We start from the raw sequence: 12,198 nt of genomic DNA on the forward strand, positions 1-12,198 counted from the left end.
TGCTGCAGGCAGGGCTGATGGCACAGACTGTTCTCTGCAGCAGGCAACGAGCAGCTTCACCCAGGCACAGCTGGGTGCTGAATCCACCACAGCCTACACTAATAAAACATTGATAAATTTGGCTTTTAAAAAATGCAGATTGGTTTCTTCTATGCTGGAATATCATCCTAGGAGAAGAAAATCAACATGAGGTTCCTTTCATGAGTCTTTGTTTTATGTTTCAGTCCAAAACACACACGTCCTTAGTGACTGTAATGAAAAAGCTGTTACAACAAAATGTAAGATATACTGTACAGAGCTTTATTCTTATATAGGGAATGAAAAATGGTATCAGAGAATCAACCGCAAAAGGTATCTGGGAAAGAGAAATGAAATTTGGAAATAGCTATGGATTGCTACATTCATTGCAAACTAAAATGCATTTTGACTTGCACATTTGCACTGTTTTTCTTAGCAGCCAACAGTTTTCATTCTTACAGAAGTTATTGTTACTGAATCAGGCTAAATTTACATGTGGTATGTCAAGGCAAAGGTATCGTGAATATTTAGTTTTTCGGGATCTGGTAGTTAGAAAAAAAAAGACAATACTTTTAAAACCCTCCCTGCATTTTTATTCTTTTTATTTATAAAAGTGTGATTTTTGCAAGACCATGTGATTTTGCAGTATCTAATGTGAGTGCTGGCGTTAATCCAATAAAGCCTTTGGCTTGATGGGATCATGAGAGCACTTAAGCAAATGGAGTTTTAAGAACTCTAAAGTTGTTTTGCCAAAAAGGGGTTTTAGATTTGGCCATAAAATATGGGCACAGAGCCTAAACATGGCCCCGGCAGACTGGTATAGAAAATAAACAGTTCTACCATTCCGGAAGATAACAAAGATTCCATTATGTCCAGTTAATTCAGGGCATGCGACTTACACAACTGATAATTTGTATTTATGCCGTTCCTCTTGCTCTAAAAATCTCAAATGGAAAAATACTAACAGCTTTTGAAAAAAAAATTATATTAATTTTGACCTCTCTGAGCTGTCAAAAATACCCCAAAAATCATTTTTATGAGACACAGAGTAAAACCTCAACCTTTTGCCACATACTATACAGAATCTCAGAGAATTCCAGTGGCTTGTTATTGACATAGACTCAGCCTGTCTGACTCAGCCTGATACAGGAGGTGATTCGAATTATTCCGAAAGCATTTTTGAGTGTTAAGTTCTTATTTATTATGAAACAGCTCCCCAGGGCTTGTTCTTTGTGCGGCCTTGTCATGGGCGTGGGCTTGACACTTGACACCAAGTCAGGGCAGGTACACCCGGGCACAGTGACACGTGGAACAACCTTCATCTGGAGTCAGGACTATTTGCCCTTAACAATTAATCTATACAGACAAGTAAAGGAGCTTTCTGCTTAATTTGTGTGTTAGTTATGAATGAGAAATTGCAGAAGTCCTCAGCCATGAGAACTTTTTTTTTTTATAGGAGCATTAATATCCATATACTGGAAATAGTATTTAACCCCCCAATATACAAAGAACTAGAGATTGCATTAAACTCTATAAGTAATATGCCAAATTTCCCTGCATTTGTGTCTATAACTGAAGTGAATTCAGTAGAGGTTTGCTAGTGTAAAAAAGCTGAATTTGGTTTATTATTCCACATTTGAAAGTGTGTAGTGCAAATTGCAAAATGAAAAGTATCCAGTAGGTGTCATCTTCCTGCATCCCATGTGGCTGATAATCCAGTTTATATTTACTTTTTTTAATTGAACTGAAATCAAAAGTAGAAATCCTAAACACTGCAACAAGTTTTCTGAGGAACATGTGTAAGAGATGTACTAATTTGATCTGAGATGCCTTACTAACACTAGGATTTCTGGAATGTTTGCAACCTGGAAGTTTTCAAGCACAAAATAATTTGCAGATATCCGTGACTGCACTCACATGCCCAAATAACATCTGTAAAATATGTCCGTAAATACTTGTATTTAAACCTGCAAATCCATTTAATGGATTCCATTTAATCCACATGTCCTTAAAGCAACAGAAATATGTACTACAGCATTGCCTCTGATCCAGAAGCCTGTACTGCAAAAATAGATTTAAGATGCTCTTTACAGATGAGAATATTAAATGAAGTTGAAAGGGCCTCAGGAGGGCAGGGAATTCTGTTTCCTTAAATGGTGTTTTAAGTTGTTTGATTTCTTGAAATTACACCTCATGCAAATAAATATTTTCATGTGGATTACTGGGAATTATCAAGTACCCAGAGCTGCTTGATATACATTGTTTTTAATTTCAAATCAAATACTGTTATTTCTATTCAGCAGCTTTATACTTAGTTGAGGAGTAAAATTATTCAGGCAAGCCTGAATCACTCTGATTCAGCCATCTTCAAATGTAAGTAAAATAAACCCTTTCCAAATTTTAAACCCTGACCCCTATTATTTGGCATGAGGACACTTACTAGGTCAGAGTTATGCCTTTCAGCATGTGATTAAAACATGTCCATGTCCATGGATTTTGTAATACAATCCTTTAGCAATCTGGCAACATTTCTGGCTTTGTTAGCTGGGGCATTGCTTAGGAAAGTTCCTGTGCAATACTGCTGTGGTCTGATCCAAAATCCTTTGGACACAATAGAAAGGCTTCCAAGGGCTTAAGCCACGGACAAGTGAGGCTCACAAAAAGGCTGAGCCCGAGCAGGTGAAGCAGGAGGCAGACACTGGTGGGAAATCTCAGCGTGGCAGATGCCAACAGGCTCACAAGCCCATCTCAGTTGTGGCCTGGAACCTGCTTTTAATTCCCACAAGGTGGGAAATGCCCCTGTTTCACACAGGCAGATATTGTTACACATTGAATTCAATGTAGTTTTTTTTTTTTTTAGTAAAAATCATAGAATAGTAGAAAGTTCAAGGGTTGGAATGGACTGTAAAGATCATCTGGTCCCAACTGCCCTGCCATGGACAGGGACACCTCTCAGTCACTGGGTTGCTCCAAGCCCCATCCAACCTGGCTTTGAACACTTCCCGGGCTGGAGCATCCACACCCTCCCTGGGCAGTCTGCTCCAGCATCTCATCAGCCTCACAGTGAAAAATTCCTTCTTAATATCTAACCTAATTTCCCCCTCTTTTAATCTGTACCCATTATTCCTTGTCCTATCACTACAGTTCCTGATGAAAAATCAAGGCAGCTTGAAGTTTCTATTTCTCCCTGTATCTGTGGCTTCTGTGATAATACACAAGGAAGGAAAGAGGATTTAAAAGGAAAATGCCTTTTTTTCCTATGACTCTGATCTATGGTTATGCATAAAGGCAGCTGAAAGCCACAGGCTGTGTTTTAGCAGGTAAATCCACTTGATATCACTGGTAGAGAAGAGCAGAAATATGTTTTTAAGTCACTACTTCTCCCAGGCTCAAAAAGGAACTTTGTTTCCCCTTCTCTTTTTTCATTTCTTTCCTTTTTTTTTTTCTTTTTAATATTTCTTGAACTAAAGGACCACCTAATGGGTGGAACAATACCTGGAAGGTAATTTTTACAGCCACATACAAAGGCTCTGAAGGCCAAAGAAAGTCTTCAAGGTCAACAAAATTTTTTAGCAGAGAATAAAAAAGGCACATGTAAAGGGACATATTCTAATGGATCTCAGAGGTAGAATTACAGGAATATTTCCCACTGTTTCCAGTAATATCGGCAAAGACAGGGCTTGTGTATCCCGCTTGAGAGAACTGGGAATTCTGATTAAAGCTCATTAGTCCTTCAGCGTGCGCCACCATCCCCAGACAGTGCAGATCAAGGCTGCAGCCATGGGGAAACACTGAGGGACCAGGGCTGGGCTCTCCCGAGGGGGCTGCAGCACAAATGCACCTTTTTATGGCTGGCAGAGGATCCCTGTGACAAAACTTTAGGGGCACTTTAGGGACATGCGGGGCTGAGGGGCTCCCGGGGCCGGGCCCACTGCCGTCCCACCATTTGAGCCAGCAGTGTGCCCAGGCGGCCAAGGATGCCAGTGGCATCCTGGCCTGGATCAGGAACAGTGTGGCCAGCAGGACCAGGGAAGTGATTCTTCCCCTGTACTCAGTGCTGGTGCGGCGACACCTCGACCACTGTGTCCAGTCCTGGGCCCTTCAGCTTAGGAAGGACATTAAGGTGCTGGAGCAAGTCCGGAGAAGGACAATGGAGCCAGTGAAGGGTCTGGAGAGCAAATCCTATGAGGAGTGGCTGAGGGAGCTGGGGGTGTTCAGTCTGGGGGAGGCTCAAGGGAGACCTTATTGCTCCCTACAGCTGTCTGAAAGGAGGTTGTAGCCAGGTGGGGGTTGGACTCCTATCCCAGGGAGGAAGGGACAGGACGAGAGGAAATGGCCTCAAGTTGTGCCAGGGGAGGCTCAGGTTGGACATCAGGAGGAATTTCTTCCAGAAAGGGTGATTAGACATTGGAAGGGGCTGCCCAGGGAGGTGGTGGAGTCACCTGGCTGGAGGTGTTTAAGGAAAGACTGGACGTGACCTTTAGTGCCATGGTCGAGTTGACGTGCAGTCGTCCGGTCACAAGTTGGACTCCGGGATAACCCCAGGTCTCTTCTCCAACCAGATGGATCCTGGGATCTACGGCCCGGTGAGCGCGCCCCGCGCATGCGCCGCCCCCGACCTGGCCCCGCCCCCGGGCGGGCGCGCGCACGAAGATGGAGGCGGCGGCGGCGCGGGGGGCCCGGGCGGGCCGGGCGGCGGGCGCGGGGCGGTAGCGGCTCCGGGCCGCCCTCCCTCCTCCCCTCCCTCCCTCCCGCCCCCTCCGCTTCTCCAGCGGCGGGAGAGGCGGCTCCGCCTGCCCTCCCCCGCGCAGGGCATGGCGGCGCCGGGCCCTCCGCGGCTGCCCCGGCTGCGGCTGGGCCCGCGGCTGCGGGCCGGGCTGGAGGTCGCGCTGCGGGTGCCGAGCCTGTTCCTCATCGACGCCATCTTCAACTCGGCCCCGCTGCCGGGCGGCTCCGTGAACGCCGCGCTGCTGGGCGCGCTGCTGCGGCTGCTGGGTGAGACACCTGCCCTTCCTCCCCTCCCGAGGCACGGACCGACCCCTCGGCCCCGCGCAGCCCCGGCACGGCCACGGCTCCCCGGCCCTCAGCCCCCGCCTGCTCCCGGCTCTCCCGGCCTGTCTCTCCCCTTCCCTGACCCCTTGCTGCCGCCCCCGAGTCCCTGCTCGGCCGCCCGGGCTGGATCATCACCTCGCCCGCTCCGTGCCCGCTTCCCCACCCCGTCCGTCGGCTCCCTCCACCTCCTCCTGCCCCCGGGACGGTGCAGGGACACGGCGGGGGCTCGGGGCTGTGACACCCCCTCCCCCTTCCTCCGAGGGCTTCCACGGCGGAAAACATGTGACTTAGTGGGTATAGGGTTTTCTTGTGGTTTTGGTTTTTTTTAAAAGACTTTGGATAGCGTGATGCCTTCCTGAAATATGGTGTTAAATCACTGTTTTAGCAACAGCAGTTCAGAAATGCCGGGAATTTGATTCCCAGAGGAAAGAGAAGCCTCTTGAAACTTGCCAATGGTTATTTTTAAGCTTTTTTTTTTTTTTTTCCCCCGGGATGAAGGATGAAAATCACGGGTATAATAACTAGGTGATGCTTTTTTTCAGTACTGCTTGTTATCTGGGGTTCTTAAGTAGCCTCGGCTTGGTGGGAGCCCCATTGTGTGAACTGCTGTGCGGGTGACACTGCGCTGCGTGTCACATCTTGGAGCTGGCGGTCCTGAGGCAGGGAGGAACGGATGACACAAAACACAGCAGGTTTGATTTGGTTTGTTTTTGCAGGCCTAAGACAGGTTGATTTTATGTTTTATTTGACGTTTATAGTGGAAGAAAAACAGGAAGGAAATAGGTGGTACGGCTGTTGGGGCAGGAAGCAAAGCAAGGCTTAAAGGAAAGGTGCTCGGTGAGAACTGTGGTGGTGACAGCGAGAAGCGGAGGGGAAAAAGTAAAGGATAACCTATAGCAAGACAGCAGGTGAGAGGAGAGCGAAGGGAGGAGGGAACAAAACAAAGCAAGTGTTTCATTTTGGGTTTTTATGTTTATTATACCAAAGCTTCTTCTTTGGTAAAGGGTGCTAGGGGAAGTCGCTGTTCACATGAAGAGGCCCTGACTTGCCTCCTTTGCCTGAGGGACAGCTCTGGGATGGGGAGAAGAGGTTCTTCCTCCTGCTTCCCATTTCCTTGACCCTTTGTTCCACATTTATGGAATTACTAAGAGAGCTTCCCACTGATAATTCCTTTTAAAAAAAATGGCATTGCAGTGCCTCACCAACTTAATTTTAGGAGTCCTTCATGGTGTGATCCAAAGGCTGTAGGAAGTGCACTGAAATTAATCCCACCCCTGTAAATGAGAGTGGTGGATGTGTTATTCGATGATCTCTCTGAAGTGTGTGATACTGGGATTAACAGATTAAGGCACTTTTGAGGATTGCATTTATATGATCACTTTTCGGGAGGGGGTTGGGGGAGCAGTGGGTAATTTTTGCCTTCTGCAAAAAAGCTTCGGAAGTGCTTTATGCCAAGAAACTTATCTTGTACATTTAGACAAGTGGTCTGTGGTTCTTGGCTTTCCAAAATTGAAGAAAAATTAAAATGTAACTACTTGAAGATGATGTTAAGACCTGCCATGTGGTTCAGACAATGGAGTGCTTTTGTATCTATTTTTTCCTCATCTGAATTTAAGGGTTGCAGGGTTGGGTTTTTGCTGCTGTTAAGAAGCTGAAATAGTTATTTTGGATCATTCTGTATTTAAACAGTGGGGAAGTTGTCCTTTTAGTTACCATTTGCAGGTGTTGAAAGACTGATCCAAATTTTTCCTGTACCACAATACTGTTTAGCAGAGGATAAATGCACAATTTGTCCTGCAGATACTAAGATTGGAGCTCTGGAGAAATTGATGGCTTTTGTGGGTGATGTTATACAGTTCTGAAATATTCTGGGAGTACAGTTCTTCAGGAATGCTAATAGAGATCTGCATGGGTGCTGCTTTTTACGGCAGGATTCCTTGGTCTGATTCTTCCATCACTTATTTTCTACACAAGTATATAGAGTTACACACAGCACAGAGCTGAGTTCTACAACTGGAGTGTCTTTTTGATTAACCTTGCTTTGTCCCCAGCACAGTTTTTCTCTCTCCTATCTTTGCATGGGTTTAAGTGTCTTGATTCCAGCAGAACCACCACCCCCAGGAGTGACTGTTACCTCAGACAGCAGTCCCTCCTCAGTGAGGACACTTGAGTTTTGGGAGGGTACTATAAATACTGTAGTCTGTACAAAGATGTGGAGCAAATAGAATGACTGGAGCTAGGGAAGAATAATCTGGCATTTCCACGATTGAAATGCTGAAGTGTAAAGGTAATTGCACCCTGCAAGTGACCAAAAGTCGAATCGTGGGTAGTGGGGCTACCATAAAGATACTGCCAAATTGCAAGAGTTAAAGGGAAAAAATGAGAGGGAGAGATTCATTGCAACACAAGACATTATTTTAAAAGTAAATAAGGTGTGGTTTGATTCAGTGCTGTGTTTAGAGGCCATCCTGGGATAGTTGGGGATGGCGTGACAGAGAGGAGCAGCAATATATACAGAAACATGAGACAACCTTATCAAAGGAGGAACTGCAGCATTTCCTAGCAGAGGGAAAATGGGAAAAGATTTACTGCTTGGTGAACACTTCACAGGGCAGGGGGAAGTCTGGTGTCAAGATGGGCTAAGTGATATAAATGGAGATGGGGGAGAGGAGTGCCCAACTCCCCTTCTGAGATTTGAGTTACCTCTTATGGTCTTTCAAGGCTCCTTTTGGGGGGTCTTGACTTTTCCCCACAAGTGTTAACAGAGAAATGCTTTACCTTTTTTTAGTCCCTCTTCAGAGGAACCAGTAAGTCGAGCTTCTCTATTGACTCACTGTAGTACTGTTTTTAGGGACTTGCATGTGAAATGTCAGTGTTTTAAGATGACCTGTAGTATCTAAATACAGGCCTGTTACTGCCACTGCAACACACAAAAATAGGTTTTGTTAAGACGTGTTTCAGAGCAGCCTGCTCAGTGCAAAATGCATCTCCGTTGGCTCGGATGATCAGAATTACATAAATAATGACCTTGTACAGGCATGTGAGCTTTCTCTGTGACTTCTGAGGAAAGACAAAGGCTACAAACTTAGCAGTGTTGGCTTTCTCAAAGGTGTCTGTGGTGGTTAAGTATGATAAGGCAATGAAACTGTCAAGCTTATTTTGTAAAAAGTTCTGCATGTAACTAATACTCAACTTTCCCTGGAAGAACTGAGCTACGATACATTTTCTGCAAAGTGATAGAGGCTTTTCCTCAGTCCACTTCACAAGGTTACCAGGTTAATGATTAGTTAAGGAGAATATGTTTATATCAGCCAATGCTGCTGGCAAGGAATACTGTTAAGCTGTATTAATGACTTTATTTGTAGTCTGCCTTTTGCTGTTGATTCATGTTGACCCCTCCTTTCTTCTCAGGCCTCGGGGCTGTGGGGTTTTTTTGTTGTTTGGGTGCTTTGGTGTATCTTTGTTACTGTTTTTCTTTATACTGGTGGAATCAAATGCTGCTTCTTAGCAAAGTTTTTATTTCCATGATCAAGATCCTATGGCTTAAAGTATTTTTTAAACACTTGATTAGGCTGGATTTAGAACAATCTAAAATACAATCGTCAGCAAAGACTGATGCTGTCCTGCAGCAGAAAGAGGATTATTTGTGATTTCATTAGTTTTAGTACAGAGGTTGAAAGCAATTTACAATCAAATATAAATTGTAGACATTGCAGTCTCACCAAACTGGTTTGGATGAGAAGGCAGTTGCATAGAGGGGAAGCTGACCAAGAAGTCCAAAAGAAAGGCAGAGTGTTTCCTGAAGAAGAAAATGTTTAAGGGAATGACTCTAGTGATAAGTGCTGTTTAACTCCTCTTAAGGCAGAACCCTTACCTATGTAGTACACAGGGATGAAATTCATAAGCCACTCTACAGAAGTTACTGCAGGGACATGTAATCCCAAGGTACTGTAGTTGCTCTGATAGGATTTCTCATAGGAAGGTGGAGTCATGGTCAAGATGTGTTCATGGTCAGTATGAGGGAGGGGTTAGCAAACGGGAATTTCAAGGTCTAAATCTGACTTCTAACAAGACAGACAAGTTTGCATTGGCAAAGAGGCAATTGGTGCAGTTCTGGATTCTGTGTACAAAAGCTCTACACTGCAGAAAGTCTTCCCCATACAACTTTTGTTTCAGGATGCCTTGCCAGAAATGAAAGCAAACCGAAGGGAAATGGAAGAAGGCGGCCTTCTCCCTGCAAACTACAGCAACTTTTCACTATTTTCCCATTAAAGGGTTTAGCTAAACTGTTTTGGTTACTTATCTTCAGTACTCCAGCTTAGACAGCTGTAGTTGAGTGCCTTGCTCAAGTGAATTAGGGGACTTACTTAATTTTACTCATCTATTATGAACTCGGCATATAAAGGCAGTGCCATATCTGGTTGGGTTTTTCCTGTTTTTAGAACTTGTCTACCCTTAGATTTCAAGACCGAGGCTGAAAGGCTGGGAGGTGTTACTAGTCTGAAACTGCAGGTGAACTTCATAGTAATTGTGGCTTAGAGCTTGCAGTGGCTTTGCATCACAGCTATAGTGCACAGATTAAATGCAGTGCTCTGAAAAGGGCACCATTGGTAATGCAAAGTTACAAGTGACTAATGGGGGGGTGATACATAAAATAAATGTAGCTCCAAAGCTAATAGGTTAAAATCTACTATTGAATTTCTGCTGAGAACTAAATTATTTCAATCTGGTTTTAGGTGTCTTTGTATCCAGTGTTGTTCTGGTCTTACAACAGCGAGCACTTTTCAAGTTCTATATGATTGCCTCGGCGTTTCTGCTGGCTGCGACCTCAGTGTTGGTGAATTACTATGCTTCTTTGCACATAAACTCCTACAGTGCCTACTACACCGCCGCGTTCGGAATTCAGATCTTCCCACATAAAGGACCTTCACTATGGATGGCACTTACCATCCTTCAGCTGACCTTTGGGATTGGATATGTTACATTGCTAAACATGCAGTCCATATACTCTCAACTCATCATCCTGGATATACTGATTCCTGTAATTGGCTTGATTGTTGAATTACCTTTAAATGTCCGACAAGTACTAGTTTTTATTTCAGGCCTAGTTCTGACACTAAATACCACAGCCATTTTAGTTACCAAAATTAAATGGTTCTATTACTCGGTACGATATGTTTATCTGCTGGTGAGGCACATGTATCGCATTTATGGATTACAGCTATTGATGGAAGATACATGGAAAAGGATTCGGTTCCCAGCTGTACTGCGTGTCTTCTGGCTAACAAGACTTACAGCACAAGCTGTGGTATTAACATATGTTGTAAAGATGGCTGAAAATAACACAGAAGAAAAATTCTTCTTGATATCGTGGGATAACTGTTGGGAACTGATTTGCAGCTTGATCATAAGTGGGTGTGACTCTACTTTAACTGTGTTGGGCATGAGTGCCGTCATTTCCTCAATAGCTCATTACTTGGGACTTGGTATCCTGGCCTTCATTGGATCGACGGATGAGGATGACAAAAGGCTTGGGTTTGTAGCACCCGTCTTGTTTTTCATTTTGGCTCTGCAGACTGGTTTAAGTGGACTGAAACCAGAAGAACGATTAGTTCGCCTGAGTCGAAACATGTGCCTTTTGCTGACTGCAGTCCTGCATTTTATCCATGGAATGACAGACCCCGTGCTGATGTCTCTCAGTGCCTCCCATGTGTCATCGTTTCGCAGACACTTTCCTGTACTGTTTGTCTCTGCTTGCCTTTTCATCCTTCCAGTTCTGCTCAGTTACATCCTCTGGCACCACTATGCACTAAATACTTGGCTTTTTGCAGTCACAGCGTTCTGTGTAGAGCTTTGCCTAAAAGTAATAGTTTCTATCACTGTTTATATATTGTTTATGATTGATGGCTACTATAATGTGCTATGGGAAAAACTTGATGATTATGTCTATTATGTTCGCTCAACTGGCAATATTATTGAGTTTATATTTGGAGTAATCATGTTTGGGAATGGAGCTTACACAATGGTTTTTGAATCAGGAAGCAAGATTCGCGCTTGCATGATGTGTCTACACGCGTATTTCAACATCTACTTGCAAGCCAAGAACGGCTGGAAGACTTTTATAAATCGCCGGACTGCCGTTAAGAAAATAAACTCACTTCCAGAGGTGAAGGGAAGCCGGTTACATGAAATAGATGATGTCTGTGCAATCTGCTACCACGAGTTCACCACCTCCGCACGCATTACCCCGTGCAACCATTACTTTCATGCACTTTGTCTTCGGAAGTGGCTGTACATTCAGGACACGTGCCCAATGTGCCATCAGAAAGTGTATATTGAGGACAAAGAAAATGCCAATATCTCTAACAACAACGGGTTTGTAGCACCAAATGAAAATCCTGTACGGGTTGCAGAAGAAGCTGCTGATGCTGAAAATGAATTAAATGAAGATAATGACAGTTCTGACAGTGATGAGGAAGATGGCGACTGTGTGGCACAGCACTTGAATGAGACTCTTAATGTTGACTCTAACTCTCTTGGTGATTAAGATGTCCTTTACTAAGCCGTGAGGTATTTGTTTAAGATTGACTTCAACAGAATAAAAGTATCACTTTGTAGTTATTGTACTTAAGCACAACAGCAGTATCTCAATGTTGAGTCTGTGAATGGTGGTTGTTTACTGTGGTGTGTGCTACTGTAAATATACCTCTAATTTTTGCTGGTCTCTTTCATGACCACCTTAAAGTTATGTACATTATTGTACATGGAATAAAATGTTTTCACATTTTTAAGATGGTTGGGAAAACACTCTTTAATTGATGTAGTGATAATGCTGTGCCAAAGACTGTATACCAGTAATCCCTGATCAATGTCTTCTGGATGCAAATGAAAAATCCTGGTGAAAACAGACTGTTCAGCGGGTCAAACAGGAAATGAAAACCCTGAGCCAAAGCAGCTTTACTTATAAATTCAGTATTAGCAGAGCTTTATCGCAAAAAACTAGTGAGCTGTGTTTTTAAAAAATAAAATAATTAAAAATTTAGGTTGTTAGACTTAATGTTACAGCATTTGCATATATGGAACAAAAGGCAACCCTGCTGAGCTTTCTGGGGAAGCAGCAAAGCACAT

At 43.9% G+C, this 12,198-nt stretch overlaps 1 protein-coding gene across 1 annotated transcript; it reads left to right on the forward strand.

Annotated features, from left to right (window-relative positions):
- Nucleotides 1-4,823: 4,823 nt before the first annotated feature.
- RNF139 (ring finger protein 139) lies at nucleotides 4,824-12,093 on the forward strand. The gene is made up of 2 exons (XM_017825233.1): nucleotides 4,824-5,013; nucleotides 9,807-12,093. The coding sequence occupies exons 1-2, from the start codon at nucleotides 4,833-4,835 to the stop codon at nucleotides 11,615-11,617; spliced, it is 1,992 nt and encodes a 663-aa protein (XP_017680722.1). The 5' UTR covers nucleotides 4,824-4,832; the 3' UTR covers nucleotides 11,618-12,093.
- The last annotated feature ends 105 nt before the right edge of the window (nucleotides 12,094-12,198 follow it).

This window comes from Lepidothrix coronata, unplaced genomic scaffold (genome assembly GCF_001604755.1).
Source record: "Lepidothrix coronata isolate B3197 unplaced genomic scaffold, Lepidothrix_coronata-1.0 Scaffold117, whole genome shotgun sequence".
Taxonomy (NCBI): domain Eukaryota; kingdom Metazoa; phylum Chordata; class Aves; order Passeriformes; family Pipridae; genus Lepidothrix; species Lepidothrix coronata.

Coding starts and splice junctions, on each gene's coding strand:
- RNF139 (XM_017825233.1), top strand. CDS start 4,833: ATGGCGGCGCCGGGCCCTCCGCGGCTGCCCCGGCTGCGGCTGGGCCCG. Junction 5,014..9,806: donor CGCGCTGCTGCGGCTGCTGG/GTGAGACACCTG, acceptor ATCTGGTTTTAG/GTGTCTTTGTATCCAGTGTT.